At 36.6% G+C, this 20,120-nt stretch overlaps 1 protein-coding gene across 6 annotated transcripts in view; it reads right to left on the reverse strand.

Moving 5' to 3' along the window:
- Positions 1-20,120, reverse strand: part of CD96 (CD96 molecule) — a 629,135-nt gene that overhangs the window by 254,949 nt on the left and 354,066 nt on the right. For all 6 annotated transcript variants that reach the window (XM_044072718.1, XM_044072716.1, XM_044072717.1 and 3 more), the window contains exon 10: positions 3,158-3,235. In XM_044072718.1, the coding sequence (XP_043928653.1) occupies positions 3,158-3,235 (78 nt within the window). The remainder of the gene's footprint in view (positions 1-3,157; positions 3,236-20,120) is intronic.

Consider the following 20,120-nt stretch of genomic DNA (forward strand, 5'->3'; position numbering starts at 1 on the left):
AAGAAAGATTTAACACTTATTAGTCTTGATATAAGTTCAGCATTTGATTCAGTAAGTTGGGACTATCTGTTTACCTTAATGAAGTGCACAAACTTCTCAGATGCATTTGTAAATCTAATTGAGCATTTATACAAAGGAACATTGGCTTATATTAAGGTAGGCACATATGTTTCACAAAAAATACCCATTCTTAAAGGTACAAAACAAGGATGTCCACTTTCTCCACTATTATTCACTTTAGTAATGGAGCCTTGGGCTAATTTGATCAGAAACAGTACTGACATAGAGGGTTTTAAAATAGATGAAAATACAACATCCAAAATTCAACTTTTTGCAGATGATGTTCTAATTACATCAGCAGGATCTAATTCTTCTATGCAGTCTCTATTTGATAACATGATGAATTTTAAAAGTATTTCTGGTTTAATATTCAATGAAGAAAAACTAAAATACTACCTATATATACACGAAAAATATTCTCATTAGTGATTTTACTAAATATGTACCCAATTCAGGTCAGATAACTTATTTAGGTATAATACTATCTAAAGATATTAAATCTATTATATATAATAATTATAATACCTGTTTTCTTAATATACAAAATCTTTTTAATACCAGGAATAATATGTTTTACTATGGAGGAGAGACTTACAATTATTAAAATGATAATATTCCCCAAGATTTTATACTTAATACAATCAATAATACTTCCACCTACAAAAATAATTATCAAAAAACTGAATACACTAATGTTAAATTTCTTATGGGCACCTAATAGACCTAGGATTGCATTAAAGAAACATACTAATAGCTGGTCTCAAGGGGGTATTTCTTTTCCAGACTTTAATTTATATACTATCTCTTCTATTGTAAAAGTTATTACTTTATTAATAGATCAGTCATATGTCACAAAATGGAAAGATTATTGGGAGCTAATTAGTATGCACTTCATGAAAATCTCCTTAACACATAAAATATGATTGTAAATAACTCCATGTTATGGTTACTAAAGGAATTTTGTACTTCACCTATTACACCTAAACATATGGTTTGTTACCCATTAAATATTATTATTAGTTATCGTAACTTTATATTCATGCACCCTAAGTATAGGGAATGGCATTTTATTGTATTCCCTATAATGTATACTCAGGGTATGCTTTTGTCATCTACTTCTGAAGGAACTCATTTAGCTATAGATAATGATCTAAAGTACTGGTATCAGTTGATATCTGATAATAAAGTTAAAAATCTAGATTTCTTAAAACAAGAATTTGATCTAAGAGAAACTTGCTGGTTAGAGGTTCAGACCTTTAGACAACATCTCATTAATAAAATAGATCTAATGTCTATAACAGTTAAAGAATCTATTCCAACACTGATTGATTACTTGATATTAAATTTACAACATAAAGTTTCTGATAAAGGTAAACTTTCATACCTACATAAAATTATCAGACAAGAAACTTTTTACAGTGTAGATTCATACTGGAATTATTTCACTTCTATTAATGGGGACCCACCAAATCAACAAGATAAACAATATATATTGGAATCTGCTTATAGAACTACGTCTTCCATTATCTGGAGACTTTATACATGGAAATTTTACATAGATCTTTTATACCCCTTTGATGATGAATAAAATAAATAATAAAGATAATTTATGTAAGAGATGTAATGTAGAAATTAATGCTGACTGGGCTCATATGTTTTATGACTGTATAAAATTGAAAGAATACTGGAAGTCAATTAATGAATTTTGCAGGCTCTTTTTACAGATAATTTCATTATTTCTAAATCTCTTATATTATTCAACACACCTGTACCTCAAAGTGTTAAAAGGTTAAGCTTCCCTTGTTATGGTCTATTCTAGCAGTGGCTAGGAAAATAATAACTAGAAATTGGATTTCAGATACACCTCCTTCGTTCAATGAATTTAAAAATGTTATGAATATAGTGTGCCATATGGAAATAAACACAATTAGGACAAGAACAAATAGAAAAACATCTTATTATATTGTATGGGATAATTTACAAAATTTGTTAAAAAAATTTTAATTTCAATAGCATGGTATTTTAGTTTAATTAATTGATCTGATTGTAGTGGATGTCTTTGCAAATACTTTAGTTGTTTTGTTGAATATTATAATAATACCTATTTTTAATTACTTGTATAAAATTGTTATGATATTTCTCTTATATGTTAAAACAATAAACCTGTTTTGAAAAAAAAAAGAACAGATAAACAGAATGGGTAACAGAGGTAGTAGAAATTTGTTTAGGAACTTCTTTGACCCTAAACAGAATGCATGTCAATCTCATAATTAAAGATGGCAAAAGGAAATCAGCATGGAAAACAAATTAATATCCAATACCTACACTATTGTGTAATTATTTTTTTGTGAGACAGTTGTGAGAGAATCTTTAGATTGTGGCATGTAAGGGAGTGCACCACTCAACGTACTCCTTATTCAATGACAGCATGAAGGTAAACCAAATGGTATTGTCATTTGCCCATATTGTGCAGAAGTAATGAAGGTGAGCCCTGAATGTGATTGTGATGTTTCCATACTTTTACAGTCTACACAATGTACAAATAAGCATTTCAGTTAATCTCCTTGATTTCTACAAGATAAAAAGATAGTGGGACAGATTTAAGAGATAAGGCTAGATTCATAAAGATTACCACAAAGTATACACTTCCTGAATTCAAGAACTGCCTTACCACAATGCTTGTGCTGTCTATTCACTCAGAAAGTTACACTAAGTATGTGCGTAGTGAATACTTTGTGGTGACCTTTGTGAATCCCGCCTATAGCATCTAGCATGTGGTTGTATTAAGTAAGCTGTATCACATGCACACCAGTCAAAGTAAGTTCATGTTTACCTGTTATAAAACAGTGAAGCTGAATTGTCCAGAGGAAAGGCGATACTTCCAATTCAGAAAATGGTTAAAAAATTCACTTTTGATTTCACTCTCAGTAACAGTAACTCCATATATGGAAACCCTGTTTTTTTTTTTTTAAACAGTGAACGCCAACTCAGCATGTATTCAAAGAAATAATTGGATGCAAGCTATTATGGAAATTGCTTACTAAAATGTAATTCTAAAAATGCAAAGAGATCAACATTACTGTGTTGAAGAACTTACTAGATGGGTACTCTGATGTCCTGTATGTTGACAAATGCCATGTGATCTTTGAAGGAGTGCTAGTTGTTAATTCTTTATCTTGAAAAGAAATGAAAAAAAAAACATTCATATTTTATGTAGATTAAGTTTTAATTAAACTGTAAAAGTTACTTCAGATATATATATTTCTGTCCTGAAGTTTAGGATGAAAGCAAAATGAAGTGTTAGAATGTCAGTTAATACAGATTATCATTTATTTAGACATGTTAAAAAGATTTGGGTTGTTGCATAACAACCTTAAATGGGAAATACTTGCCATATGCAATATAGGTATAAAAAAACACACTAGCTAGTATAAATTTAGCCAGGAAACCTGAAATATGAAATAATCAACAAGATCATCTGTCAAAGTAAGAAAAGAAAACAGCAACATTAAAGTAAATTGTTATGGATGGGGGTTTTGGGGAGTTTTCATAATCTGTTGAAAAATAAAAATAATGCCATCAAATAAACCATTCTAATATACATTCATACCATGCATAAGCCTGTTTTAAGTCAGACACTGTGGTTATAATTCCGCCCTTCACGACTTACATCAGAACTTGAACAACAGTTTGTTAACAACTGAATAATGACATTGGTTAGAAAACTTTGTATAATTCTGTATTAAGTAAATCCTGCAGAGAAAAAGACCACATAGACCTCAAATGCAATGTATGTAAAAATATAGGGTAAGATGCTACACATTCCAAGGTACATTGTCAGAAAATACAGCATGTATAGCAGTTACAGAGAATAGTTTTGTAGTTACTAATGAACACAGGATTTCAATATGTATGTCAGTAATTCCAAACAAAAAACAGACATGCAAAATGTTAATGAATACGATCCATACTAGTACACGTGACACTGAAACTGAAAATAGTCCAGTTGTCAAGGATTTTCAAATGTTATGCAAAATCCTCAAAAAGGTATATAATCCACATAATGGTGAAATATTCGTGAACTGTGAAAAAATTCTATAACACAGTTCTTATGGAGATCAAACTCTCTCAAGGAATGGGTTATAGAATGTGTACTAGATAATAATATTAATTGTGCAAACATACTTAATCTCATGAAAATAATACATTATGAAAATCACCTTCTAGAGTTATTTTCTGGAAACATTTGTATTGTAGAGGGAAATGAAGTATCACGGAAGGGAAGGTTAGGCTAAACGAAAATAATGTGATTAAATATGTGGCAAAGGTGAGTCATATAAGTCAAAGACTAGACTGGGAGGTTATTTTTATTGTTAAGAAATGTGAGTAATAAAGTATTTGCTATGTGCCATATCAAAAGGACAAAAGGACAACATGACAACGTTGTTATAGATATTTGTGCATAGATATTGGGATTGGATAATTCCTATTCATAGCATTTTTAAGATAGAGAAAAGTAAGGGGTGTGAATTATAACATTCCCTGTTACTATTACTTGGAAATATTTACATCAAATTTGTATTACTCCTCAGAAATTATCTTCAGTTCATAAAACTAGTCAAAGTATATGTTGGAGATAAAACATAAACTTTAAAGGCAGACTGCTACTACCTATTTTTATCATAATATTTTAGTTGTGAGAAGAACAAAAAATAAAAAAATATTAGGAGAACTTTACGAATTTTATGAAAGACACATGGCTTGATAATTTGATGATTGTGAAATTTCTGAAGTCCTTGTATCAGTTAGGAACAATAATCCCTTTGGTGGACTTTACCTGCAATTGCACGATATTGTATGGAATTTTACAAGTAGTCATTACAATGAGATCCAAAAGTAGAAAGTCAATTATTGACTGGAAAAATGTATTTGTACCTGTCCCCTTCAATAAACACAATTGCACCAAATGATGTTTGACGGCCTTTATTAAACTTCTATACACATAACTTTATTGACCAATATTTTAATTTATTAATCACAGCATAAACATCCACACAACTGTTAAGTAGGCAGCGTGACCTCGTTTACCCTCACCAAGTAAGCAGTGTCCTTACCTCAGCTCACTTACTTTTACTTATCAAGCAGTGTCCAACCACTCACTTTCATTTCCCAGCTCATTGAAATGAACATCCAGGACTAGAGGGGGAACAGAAGAGGGACAAACCTGCCCCTCTTCTCCGCCTACCCAAACTTATAAAGTAACTACATAATCCCAAATGTTCCAAAAACAGGGAGGGAGGACGGGCAGCAAGTTGACACCAAAATATGATTTCTTACCCAGTTACACTTGCATAAAACTGACTAAGCCCCTCCTTGCACTTACCTCATTTCCTCCCAATCATCCTATATAACTCTTTCACTCCCCCAACTAGTTTTCTTCCCCTACTGTCTTAATTTCTTTTACTATTTCTCCTAACTCCCACCTGAAGATGTCCTTGGGCAAATTGGTTTGTTACCAAACCTCATTAGTATTATTATATCAATATAACTGTTAGTCAGCTATGTCACTGATAAATATTTGAAGTACTTTTTCATATGGATTGCAAATATAGTTAACTGTTTTGTGTGTGTGTGTGTGTGTGTGTGTGTGTGTGTGTGTGTGTGTGTGTGTGTGTGTGCGTATACTGTATTGAAAAAATAAAAAAAATTCCTCCAAATAAAAGAAAAGAAATGAAAGAAAGAAAAGTAAGGAGTATGTTAGCTTTATATAGTAAGAATGATGTGGGCTGCAGACATGAATACATGGAGTTTGGAGAAGTGAGAGCTCAGCCAAAGAAGCTCCTGTTCAAAGTTATAGTTGAGCATCAGTGATAGGTAATAGACAGGATTCAATAAAGTCTGTGTAGGCTCTGTGTAGAACCTACATGGAATGTATCCATGTACATGGCCATGATCATCCCTCGGCAGCGCACCATGCATATTAATGGTGTGGGGCACTTAAGGGAGGTTTTGCTGTGCAAAACCTCAAAGAACAACACTGATAATGAATCTGTGTAACACTGATGTCATACCCACATACTTGTCAACCCATTAACTTGACCGAAAGGAGTACAATAAATATTTCCGGAGCTGTGTGTGCAATTATTTAACTAGCTTGGATTTCTTTTTTTTTCTTTTTATGTGCATGTTTGCACAATGCACCATGTTATTTGTCTGTGCTTAGCTCTGCAGACCCATACATCAGACATGTGCCAGACATCTAAAAATAGAAACCGGATGCTTTCAATTGGTTTAGCTGCACAATGCTGGGCACAATGCAAACCCATGCAGCAAAGCTGCACTACGCTTACAGTAGCACCTTTGCATTATTATAACTCAGACACAGTCTTGCAAACCTATTGGGTCAGCCTAGGCATCCTGCACCCCCACACAAGTGATGATAACTGTGACACATCCCTGCCATCTTTCTCATGAGTGCAGGGAAATAAAGCTATGTAACTGATGCACAGGGTGACTATCTACATTAATTTTAATTTGTTTCATCTGTTGGTGCTGTTGATATGCTACTTCTACCGATCATTTACAAATACTGTACTTTGCCATTTATACTGTGTCTACATTAAAATGAATGCTGTTGTAAGGGTTGTGGAGTCACACAATGAAATGTGTCTCATGGAAATATCTACATTTCTCTTTCAGGATTGTGTGGCATACAGCTCTGGGTACACATCTACAATCACCCCATCAATGTCAGAGCACAGGATTGTATGTCAGCACAGAAGACAAATATCATCAGAATGGTATTACAGTATAATGTTCAATTTTGCATGTATTTTGCATTTGGGTTTTGAGATGCATAGGATGTAAATAGGGTAGTAACCTGATGGGAATTAGGAGCATAGCTGTTTCATCACAATATGATGTTCAATGTTACATGACATGGATGTCCGAGGGCTTTCTAGCAAGGTCCACAGTAGCAGTTATTCATGTTTCACAACATTTTCACAGCAATTCATGCAGCCTGCCCTTCAACACGGTAATGGAGGTGCTCTGCTTGACATGGATATGAGGCATACTGTGAAGAGGTGTCAACCTTTGAGAGATGTTCCTGTCCCTGCCCCTGCAGTATGTTCTCTGCATGTCATACTGTAAATTTAGGTTCCTGGAATACATAACTGTAGTACCACATTAGATCACTTAGCTTCCATTTGCTGTCTGTTTGTTTGAAAGGCAGTGTAGCCTTTTGAGGCCAAAATACGTACTGCAAACTTGAACAAGTTTTCTGTGACTGCACAAACATCCACATCTTAATTGCAAAGAGTGCCTACAGAGTGTGCATTTTATACTGTGAACTACAAGGGTTTACCATCATGCTCCTTAATTTGCTGAAGTTGTTCATTGTCACATTTGTAAGTCTGCTCTTGCGTCCATGTCTAATAATGGGATTATGGTTCAGGCAAGTGCCATACGCCTGGCAAAGCAGCGTACATAATCAACCATGTTATCCCACAGTGTCAGGTACTGTTTTGCTTTAGAATGGCACCATAAACTTAATAACATCTTACATGTATGCATCTGTCAGGCCATAACCATGGCCTGTTATGACTTATAGACAAGCAATAATCTATTGCTGATGACATTAACAGTGTCTGTTGAAGAAAAGTGGACAGTGCCCCATAAGGCTGATGTAGGATGCCTGACTAATAGCTCACACACACCAAGTTGGCTGCAGTGAGAATAGCACCACTGCCTATCTACATGTACAGAATACTGAACAGCACACACAAGTTAACTGCAGTGAGAATAGAACCCCTATTTACCTAAGTTTATAGACTACAGAATGCAGTACTTATTGCATACTCCATGGCTCAAGTTTGACATTAGCATGACTTTAGGTAATCTTATAGTAGATGACATCAGCAGGCCTTGTGCAGAACAAGAATTTGGATGCCTGCATCAACTGCAAGGCCTAAAACAGTACAAACCCATGCCAGTTTGGAAATCAGTGTGGGATTCACACTTGTTCTTTAGGGAGATGGCACAAACACACGCACACACATACACACCAAGTAGGCTGGACTAAAATTAGAACCCCTACTTATCTAGGCACATAAAAATCAACTACCAATCATTAGCAGACCGGAGTTCCACTGTGGCGACCCCTAACGAGGAATAGCTGAAAGACACAACAGCAACAACAACAACAACAACAACTTATGTAGGTTTACAGACTACAGAACACAGTACTTAACACACATACCACAGCTAAGGTCTGCTTTATAAATGCCTGTAGGTGAACTAATTCTAGAGAACATAACCAAGCCCTGTGATGAACAGCTTGGGAGGTCTGCAGAGTTACATTGCTAATTACTGTCACCTGCAGCTAGTAGCCTAGCAGTTAGATAACTGTTTAGTACCTGTACTGAGCATATGTATCTGTTTGCATTTGGATGGGCAAGCCTGTGGTCACAATCAATTTGCCCTGTCCATGAGTGAGTACACAACATTATACATTACATAACTTGTTTAGTTGTTCATGTATGTGTGGTGAAGCCCTGGGAGCTTTAGTGAATGTGGGTGTTGTTGCTGGCTTTGATACAAGCAGATGGCTTTAAAATATATGTACACATTCTTATACTGTGCCATATATTTTCAAGGTTTCCACATGCAGTCTTAGGGAGACATATGGTCTGGAATAGGTGGGTACTATAACTCTGCATTGTCCAGATGTTTGCAGCAAATCCACAGGTTTGACTCATATTTATGTGTGTTTCTCTCTAAATTGTGGTTTGCTGTCAAATGTGGCATCATTTAGACATGAAGTGAGAGAAGACTATCAGAAATATGAACTTTATATTTGACAATATTCCTCCAAATGGAACACGTTATTATATGCACTTCCACATTTTGTAAGTGCATTATTCAAAGTAAAGCCCTTACTTTTGGTCCTTTCTCCAACATTATCTGTGACTTAGTGCAGCTGTCCTCTCTATGAGTTGGTTGTGTAGGGCACTACAGACAGACAGACACACACACACACACACACACACACACACACACACACACACACACACACACACACACACAAACACACACACAAACACACACACATATATATATATATATATAAATTTATTTATTTATATATATATATATATATATATATACACACACACATTTTATATATATTTTTTAAGAAATCGTGTGAGAAGCAACGGATTTAAACTCTGTTAATTAAGTGTACAGGCATGCGAGTTAGCATTTTTGAACCTGTTGGCACACTGCTGAGCAGAGTGCAAGTGGGAGGCACATTGCTTACATCAGAGACTTACTATTACATAACTTAAGACTCCAGCCAACTCCTTACTGTACTCCAGGCTGGGATTTTGTTTGTTTTGCAGTCTGACCTCTGCCCCTGTTTCTGCACTGCTGTGTTTAACGCAAACTGGCTAAGACTTATTAAATAGGTTGTAGACATGCAATGTAGTAGAATTAATATAAGAAAGATGTTAATAATAGTATAGCACACACAGACTCACAGTCTGTAAAACACAACTTATTACTAGTTCACATCCAAAATATCTATTTATCTTCAGATTAAAAACCTAAGCACTGTCACATAACCTGACTGCCTTAGTCTTTTGAGCCACAGAAGCACTTGACAGAAAGAGGATCGTTCATCACACAATCACCTGCATAAATATGTATATTGCTGTTCCTCAGTTATCTAACACAAACATTGTAAGATTAAATTCTATATTACTGTCTTGAGACTGTGTAGCATACTAAATGTGTGAAATGCTCATATAGCATAGATGACTTACTGTTATGGCAGTTACATGGAGACACTACTGTTTTGAGGGGTGGGGGAATAAACCCCATGTTGTGTTAGAATACACACTAGACTGACTATCATTTAACCTCACTTTCTAACATCTCTCTTGCATGATGTACCAGTAATCTGTTAGTAGGACTGCATGAATATTCCATTCATGAAGCCTACTTATTACAAATAGAGACATAATAGTGGAATAGGTGTCTGTAGTCCAATATGGATATAATTTCTGTCTAAATATCTCACTATAGTTTCTTGCATAATGTACCAGGTCCATAGCTTCAATGACATATCACAATAATACACTAGAATACTATGCAGGTTATGGACTTACCTTGCAAATGCAGCAGTTAACACAACTGTATTTCAAGACTGACATTGTCTGTTGCAAGCATTACACAGTCAATACATGGATAGGTACAGGATGTGTCAGTTGCCTGGCATCAATTTTAATATATGCATGTGAGTAGGAGAAAGGTATTAGTCCCTAGGTTGTCAGTGAATGTGATATGCATTATCTCTTAGCCAAAGCCAGGACATACAGAGCATGCCTACATCTGCCTACATGGAAAGCAGCAGGGGGCTCTTCCTGTGAGTCCTCCTGTGATTGTGACTGTGGTGACCTAGGAACTAGTGTGGGCAATATATCCCTTCCCATTGCTGATCCTGCTGCAGCTATTTCCTCAGGATCAGATTGTGTAGCATAGCACATACTGTGAATATTTGTGCACATGTGCATAGAGTATACTGCAAGGCTCCTCCAGATATATCAAGCACTGGAACTGTGACTTCAGAAGCCCAAACAGATGCTCTATGATGTTCCTAGTTTGTGCGTGTGCCTCATTATGGAGTTCTTCAGTGGCTGTACTTGTATTTCTGATTGGTGTCCTCATTCACAGCTCCAGGGCACAGCCGGCATCCCCCAGTAAATGGCCTTGTGGGATGACTCCCCTTGCAAACATCTGGTGCAGCTGTGATGTGTGCCAGATATGGGAGTTGGGACAACTGCCAGGGTTGCCAACACACACATTCATGATAATACGTGGACATTGCAAACAACTTGGCAGTTGATGGAGTGGTATTCCTTGTGGTTAACATAGATTCTACCTTGCTCACCAGGTGGTGGCTTGATGTGTACATGAGTGCAATCTATGCACACAGTATTTCAGGGTAATGTGCTACATAGCAGAACTGTCACATATCTCTGGCCCTCACTTCAGGAAAAGGGGAAAAGATGTGTGCTCGCTGGCATATGGGAGCATAGCATCCAGGAATTGGTGGAGTATCCTGGATGCTGATGCCTGTGACACCCTCATCATTTCCCAAGTTGGTTTTGGAAAGTACCTGTAGCTAATAACTGTAGGGCTACACATGCCTTAGTGTCAACTGAGATGGGTTCCCCTCTGTCAGCTTGCTCTGAGTTGAGGGTGGCAGAACTCATTGAGTTCTTGTAATATGTCCCTGTTCACCCTGTAGCGCTTTACAATCTCCACCTCATGTAGCTCCTGGAAGGTTACCCTGGGAATAAACATTTTCTCCTTCTCGGCCTAAGCCTATTGTCAGCAGCACCAGCAGCATTGACTTCAGAATGTAGCACATACAGATGTAGAATAACTGCAGCAGCCCATAGCATTATCTCAGTTAAAAATTCCAAGGCTGTACTCCAACAGTTCAGAGTATTGAGGGAAAAGCAGACAGTAGGGTGTATGCATACTTTACATAGTTCTGGAGTAGGTCCACCATGTGGGATTGGCAAATTATGATGCAGTTCACCTGCTTAGGATTTAATTTACATGATTTAAAGACCCTACTTTAGTGCACGATACTGCACTGTGTGCAGTGTCGCACAGCATAGCTATGCAAAACAGTATATTTAATTGAATATATCTGGTTTCCATTTATAGCTGTCTAGCTCATGACTGGGACATGGGTGGTCTGATCTAGAGAACAAGCTAAGCTATGACCAAGCCATTTGCGGCAAGTGGCATGCTGTGCAAACATGCACATTAAGCACAAAAAAACCTCCTAAAAGTGACATGACACATCCCCTGATTTAATCTATATCCAGTGGGAATATAAATACCATGTGGGAGCCTACACAAAATGGATATCCGTACATGGTTGCTCCCTTTAGCGATTAAACACATCTATGGCATTTACCCTTCATTTGCATAATATTCATGCTGACAGCCTAGAAACTACATGGTTCGTAGCCATGTAAGCTGGTTAACAGCACAAGAGCATGATTGTACAGTCTTGAGGCAATGCCTTACAGTACTTTTGTCTAGAGTACATTATACTGTTCTTTTACATATTTTTTTATTTTATTTTCATGTTCAACGTGTTTGTGCAATACAGCGCATTGTGCAAACATGTGGGAATTAAAAAAAAAATAATATTAATTTGACATAATTCCTGCCATGTTTAGAAATCCACAATGTCTGAATTGAACATTTATGTATGGGATATTATCTTTTCAAGAGAATTATGTCCATATTTGTGGACTTTTACACCCCCTTCTTTCTGTAGACTCCTGTATGTGGAAAATTTCTGCATACACTACTAACATGGACAGGGAGTCTGCACGGATGCATTACAAATTGTTGGATCACTCCACCTGGTTAATCTGCATAAAATTCAGCTACTTAAGCCAAAATTTGAATTGCATAAAAGGTTCCTTAGTTGTGAGTGCGTGTGTGCTTGCTTGCTGCTATACAAAGTTTATTGAATCTAAAATTGTTCGCACACATGTGCTCATCGTGCCTTGATGCACACATGGAAAAAAAAATTGTATAAGCTTTTTTATATTTTCATTAATGTCTTTCAACTCAATAATAATATGATTAGGATTTTTCAACTCAATTTTGCATTCTGTATTCAGGAATACTTAAGTTTTCTTAAGATACCAAGAAATGGGCCACTCATACGTTTTCCATGAGGTAAGCTTCTTGAATACTTTTTTTTTAATTCTTATTTTTCAGGCAAAAGCTCATGTTTTATAAACAAACAGACCACAAAAGAAGGCAATTACTACAAACTCAAAAAAATAACTTCTTGGATGCCTAACGGCCACACTAATACTAATAGTTTAATTTAACTACTTTCGTTCGATTTAACAGAAAATGAACTTCTTCAGAAATTACTCAGTACAAATACAAACAGTTTATATAAATAACATCCTATCTAAAAAGACTGCCAAAATGTTAAATTGACATCACTTCCTGTTGTACCATTTAAGGGCACACTTTACATTTAAATTACCATTTAATCCCAGAAGTGTATCTGCTTTTAAATACAATTGCCATCTCAGCTCTCAGAGTGCAATAACATTATTTGCATCACATTGTATTAAAATGACTGTCCTTCATAATACTAAAATTGTTCTTATGATGTTCAAAGATGTGCTTTAATGTTTGTGTCTTCTTGTAATAAAACGTAGGGCTATTACCCAGTACCTGACTTAACTCTTGGTTACCATTTATAATACACCAATCTCTATTTAAATTGTCTTCAATTGCATACATATCATTGGAAATTAGAAGTGGAAAGTTAAGGCTAAAATCTTCAGTATCATTCCTGTTATTATTACTATTACCCCTTTTATTCCAATCATTTTTAAAACCAAACCTTAACATAGGCTTGACTTTAGTAAATATTTACTCACTAACATATTTTAAGTTAGCATTTATAATGTCTATGTGATAATTTCTTTCAAAAAAGACTTCTGAAAAAGTCACATTGTTTTACGAACATCTCACCATTACTTATTAAACATGATAAATGTATAAATTGCCCTTTGACTACATTTAACTTCATAAATTTTGGATGCTGACTTGTGAATTTTAAAAAAAATATTCCTAAAAGCTTGCTTTCAATGAATATTTGAATGAAATCCCAATACTACCTTATCTAACTGGATTTCTACATCCAGAATATGGACTTTCAAACCATAATTAGACAAGATGAATTTTAAAAAGCCAATACTGTTAGATAATTTGATCAAGAATTCATGTAACTCCTTTTTGTGCCTTGTCACACAAAAGCACATTGTCTATATATCTTTCGTATAGTTTTACTTTATTAAAATATGTTAGATGTTGCAAAGTGTTAGCTTCCCATGAAGTGAATATGATATTTGCGTATGCAGGGGCTATTTTGGACCCCATAGCCACTCCACCTAATTGATAGTACACTGACTCTGTAAGTTCACAAATAGTAAGTATTGTCTCATTATTCAAAAATGCATATTTATTTAAATATTCTCTCATGTAATCTAAGCCTTCTTGATGAAGTATATTGGTGTATGAGGACTCCATATCAAGTGCTATTAAAATGTTATCTTCATCGGTTACCTTATAATGGAATAATTCATCTAGAAATACCCAAGAGTCTTGTAAGTAAAATTTTGTAGCCTGCACATTATGGTTTAATTCATGATTTCAAAGTGTCAACAACAAAATTACTCAACTTCACTCTCTTTTGCAATGTCACTCTTTTGACATCCTCTGTTTAACAGAAACCTGGTTAAAACCCTACACTAAAGATACTGAAATCATTCCCCCAGGCTACAACATCCTTCGATTAGACCGCAATACTACTAAGAAGCGGAGGAGGGTCAGCTCTCATTTTAAAAACCTTAATATTTCCACAATACCCTATAACCCTCCTGAAAACACCAACATTGAACTCCTCATAACTAAGCTACAACCCTAATAAAGCCATCTACATTATCTGTACATACCTTCCACCTGGTAATAACTCCACAAATATAGAAAGTATTCTTAGTTGGGCTTCAACCAATCACCCACAAGAAACTATAATACTTTTGGAGACTTTAACCTGATTGGTTCTCAGTTAATTCTAACAACCCAGCCTCTCATATTAATCTCCATGGCTTTACCCAAACTATAAACACCACCACTAGAACTAATAAAACCAACAATAAAGAAAGTATACTTGATTGGATCCTGGTTAACAAACCCCAACTTAATTACCTAGCAGGAACCCTGCCTGATGATATCAGTGACCATAACTTAACCTATATCATTAGGCAAAGAATATCACTACAAACACCCCTTCAGTCAGGACTGTGCGTAGTAATAAACATTTTAACCCCACTCTATTTAAAACTGAGCTAAAGGCATGTGACTGGAATCCACTAAAAACTCTTCCCCTTAATGAAGCAGTTCAATACTTTAATACCAAATTCTTAACAATCTTAGATAGCCATGCTCCACAACGGATTATCAGAATAAAAGCTAAACCAGCCCCCTGGCTATCAAAAGAAACAAGACAGAAAATATTACTCAGAAACAAACACTGGCTAAAATGGAGAACAAGTAAACTACCCTCAGATCATCAAACCTTTAGACACCTAAGAAACAATACCAAAAAAGCTATTCTTTCTGATAAAAAACATTACTATTGTAACCTCCAGCAATCTAATCAAAATAATCCCCAAAAATTCTGGGCAACATTAAACAAACTTCTTCACCCTGGACAAACTTCCACTCCCTCCCCCCTTGATCAAAATTTCTTCCCTTGAAACTGCCAACACTTTCAACTCCTTTTTCACTGATACTATCAACTCACTAGCCTCTCACCTTTCTTCTGATAACTTTAATGTTCCTCAACTTGCCTCCTCTAATCTTCCAAATTTTTCTATACAGCCCACCTCTACTACCTTCATCCTAAAATGTATTCAAAAGCTTAAACCATGTACCCCATCAGCTGACCAACTTCCATCTGAATTCCTTCAAAAAGCAGCCACTGAAATAGCCTATCCCATATCTATTCTTATAAATAGAACCATTAAAGAAGGAAACATCCCTGATATCTGGAAAATCTCACATATTATACCCTTACATAAGGGAGGAAACTCTACAGAATATTCTAATTATAGACCCATTGGCCTCCTGTCTCCACTAGCAAAAATCATGGAGAAATGTATTCACCACCAACTAATGAAGCACTTAACTAAACATAACATACTATCTCATTGCCAACATGGTTTCAGACCTTTTCATAGTACTACCACTGCTCTCCTTTCCTTCACACTTCATTAACAAGAACCGCAACAATAATACCCTTTCCTCAGCACTTTTCATCGACCTATCAAAAGCTTTTGACATGGTCAATCACCCTCTCCTCCTAAAAATCCTGGAATCACTTGCTATTGGACCAAATACTATCCAATGGTTCACCTCCTATCTTTCTAACAGGAAACAAGCTGTCCTCTGGGAAAGTAAACTCTCCTCTCTTCTCCCAATCTCACTGTGTACCACAAGGCTCAATTCTTGACCCCTTCTTTTTCCCTATTCATAAATGACTTACAAGTAGCTATTCCACAAGCTACGTGCATACAATATGCAGATGACTCCACACTCATTTGCTCTGCTAAAACTATCCCAGAGCTTCAAACTATTACTCAAAAGGTATTCCATACTGTTGAAACATGGTTCTTAAAACACTGCCTACTTCTTAATGCCAAAAAAACAAAACTCCTCCTTTTCAAGCCAACTACCAGATCCCCCTTTGGACTTCTATCTCTTCTATTAACAACACTCTCATATCACCTGGACTCTACTACCAAACTGCTAGGTGTGACTATTGACAACAATCTTACCTTTGACTATCACATAAACAACACTATTAAAAAACGGGTACATAGGAAACTGGGCTCCCTCTATAGAATTAAAACTTTCTTATCCCCTACAGCCAAAGCTACCTTGGCACACTCTCATCTCATTTCCACTCTTCTCTATGCCTCACCAATCTATACTAACCTGAAGAAATCTAATCTTTCTAAATTGACCACCACATACAATAGTATAGCGAGATTTGTTACTGGTAATCAATTTAGAACTCACCACTGTCTGAACCTACAACTTCACTGGCTTGAATTACAAAACATGTTGCTTCTCTCCCAACTTCCCATCATCCAAAGAACTTTTTATCAGCCAAACAACACTCCTTCATTTTCTAATCTCTTCACCCCTTATTCTAACCTGAACTCACTTCGCTCCTCCAGCAAACTCCTAGTTACTGCTACCCAATCCAATAACCTTGCAGGAGAACCTCTTCTCTAACTCCATTGGTAAACACTGGAACTTACTGCCCACTGAACTGACTTCTGTTTTATCTCCAGTCCTTTTTAAACAAAAACTTAGACTTCACCTTACAAAACACTGGCTATGTCCCTGCCTTAACCCAGACTGAAACCTGATATTCGATTATTCCTAGTTCTCCTTTATCTCTGTAACTTCTGCTACCCTCTATTTTACTTCCTCACTACTCTATCTTTTACCCCTCCTTTATACCTTCTTCTTCCTGTTTATATTACTCAGTTTACTGAGGTTTCAGATAAATATCTATTCTACTTCCATACTGTCTTTTCATGTCCTTCTCTCTTTCTTATGATTTTTTCTATGCTAAATAAGCTATGCTTGTGTTTTGCCTACAAGAACACAATGTACATTATTGTACAAATGTTAATTCTGAATACAATAGTTTTGATATAATATATTTTTTGTATGTTTTCTCTTTATTGCATCTTATGCAATTAGTTACTATGTCTTTGTGGAGCTTTTCTCCCCGGGCCTCTGCTGAAAATGGAAATAGTTCCAGTTGGACTAGCCCGGTTAACAAATGTAAAATAAAAAAAATAAAATAAAAAAATTTAAAAATTCTGAAATCTTCTCTGTCTTTGTATTTTTAGATGACACTATGAGCCTAAAGGGAGGATTTGATTCATCCTTATGAATTTTGAGTATTCCAAAAAGTTTACCCAAATTCTGTTGTTCTTTATTCATATATCTATATTCTTCAATAGAAATACTATTTCTTAATAATAATTCTAATAACAGTTGATCTACCATGTTTAATTTTTTCATAGCATCATACAAAGGAACATTTTAATAAAAACTGCTGTCACTTAAAGATTGTTCGATAACTAATGTATACTTACCATTATCATAAATTACCACCCCTCTGCCTTTATCAGCCCTCATAATTCTTAGCTGGTGGTCCTCCTTTAGTTGTGTTAAGGCCTCATGTTTTTTCAACTCAAGTTCCATAAAGTAATCATATTAAATCTTATAATGATATAGCATTTTATCCTATTCCTTATACTTTCCAGTCCCTGCATCCCTCACAAACAATGTCTACACCTAATGGGCATGCATAACTTTTTCTCTCATTTGCATCAATCCTCTAGTACCTCCATCTCTTCATCTTACCAGAATAACATCTGTCCTTTGGCCTTTTGTTCTTTTATTTTTTTTTTGTCATCCTCATATCTATTAATTAGTATTTATTGGTTAGACAACTTTGGGACCTTGTCTTTTAGTACAGGTCCCATAAGGTCAGCTCTGCATTGGTAATTTTATTGTTTGCACCAACGTCCTTACATTGTGTATGTCATAATTCAGTCTGATGTATTCATAAATGTTTATTACATTTTATCTTCTAAAACGCCTGCCCCCAGATTCTCAAAAGCTTGCACGGCATGCATGATTAGTGTAAGAGGTAAGTTTGCCAATATGGCGGCCGAGTGATCCACGTACATGCCCGTATGATGTGCGTGAGCGCTCTAGCACTAGTGCTGCACGTTCCTAGCCCCCATATGCAAATTACCCCATTTGCAGGTGAAAACCATGCAAATGAGGTAAATCTGCCATCCAGGAAGCTAGAATCAGGCCATGCAGGACTAGCATAATATGTAGAAATGTACTCAGTAACAGAGTACGGATCTGCAAAATCCAAAATGGGGACATGACAGCACCAAATTAAGGTGGCATATCATTGAGGAAGTATGCCAATGGCCATTGGCATGGCAAACAATGCAAAACATCAAAAATATAACTTTTATTTTATTACCGTCAAATGGCTGGTTAAGCATAGGGCAGCGGCACGCAAACGGGATTGGTGAGAAAAGAAGAAAATAAACCCAAACCAAGCATTCCAACTAAAATCAGTTATCTGCCATGCAGGTCAATGGCAGGCAAAAAAAACCCCAGCCAGTGAATGGTGGTTGCTAAGGGGGGAGGTGCAGTGTGACACATGTAACTATGCATTAGCAGGCAATCCTATGCAAATGAGGGAAGGATAGTGAATCCCAGTTTCCATCAGCATGTGAGACAGGTCCCAACAGTGTAAGAGTATGAATAGATGAGTGCAAGACTAGGAGGTAGGTGACATCATGGGTGGGTGTGTCAGGCATACTGTAAGCAGATTGGAGCCCTGTGGCTCGAGGTTGCACCCAGGTTAGCACAGCAAAGCTAGGGGGTGTGTCTAAACCTGCCTAGCACATATGACAAAGTGTAAGCAGGTGTGCACCGTGCACCAGGATCTACACGAAGATAAAGGAAGTGAAACAAGGAAATAGCAGCAGTGTGCACATTGGAGTACACTGATTGTGCGGCATGCCCCTGGGCTGAAACAGAAGGGCAATGGGAAGGGAAAACAGCAGTAGGAAGGTAATCAAGGGGTACTAAGTTCACTGCCAGGTAAAATGTATCGGAACCAGCCAATTACACAGGCAGCAGACCAGCCCAGCCCAAAACACCACTATAAACTATGCAAACACCTACCCCTCTGGTTTTTCCCACACCCTACACCACCGATGTAAACAAGTGAGGAAATTTTAACACTCACAACAGCAAAATGTTAGGGGCTGCAATATCTATCATATAACTTGTGGAAGATGCTGAGGGTGGTGAGGATGTGAATGCTGCCAACCAACCCACAGTGAAGAGAAGGAGAAGAGTGTATAGACCCAGGGTAACCTACCAAGGGATACATGAGCTGGAGATAGTGGAGCACTATAGAGTGGACAGGGATCACCTACAGCAAATTGTTGAGCTGCGCCGGCCACGCCTGACACACAGAACTAACAGAGGGAAACCCATCCCAGGTATGTGTAGGCCTAAGAATACTAGCTCCAGGTACCTTCCAAAGGCCAACTGGGGATATGATGGGGATTTCACAGGCATCAACATCAGGAGTACTCCACCAGTTCCTGGATGCCATGGCAGCACATGTCGGAGAGTGTGGCTGTGTTGATGCTGGCACCTGTTCATGTGGACAGGCACATGTATGTCACCTACCGTACAGCTACTGTATCCTTGTTGCAGATGTTACTCACCATCACATATATGTTCTGAGTGCTCAACAACAGGTAACCCATGTGGAGCATCCAATAATTGCATCGAACTGTGCTAGCACT

This window comes from Protopterus annectens, chromosome 5.part0 (assembly GCF_019279795.1).
Source record: "Protopterus annectens isolate FY-2018-M chromosome 5.part0, PAN1.0, whole genome shotgun sequence".
NCBI classification, from domain to species: Eukaryota; Metazoa; Chordata; order Ceratodontiformes; family Protopteridae; genus Protopterus; species Protopterus annectens.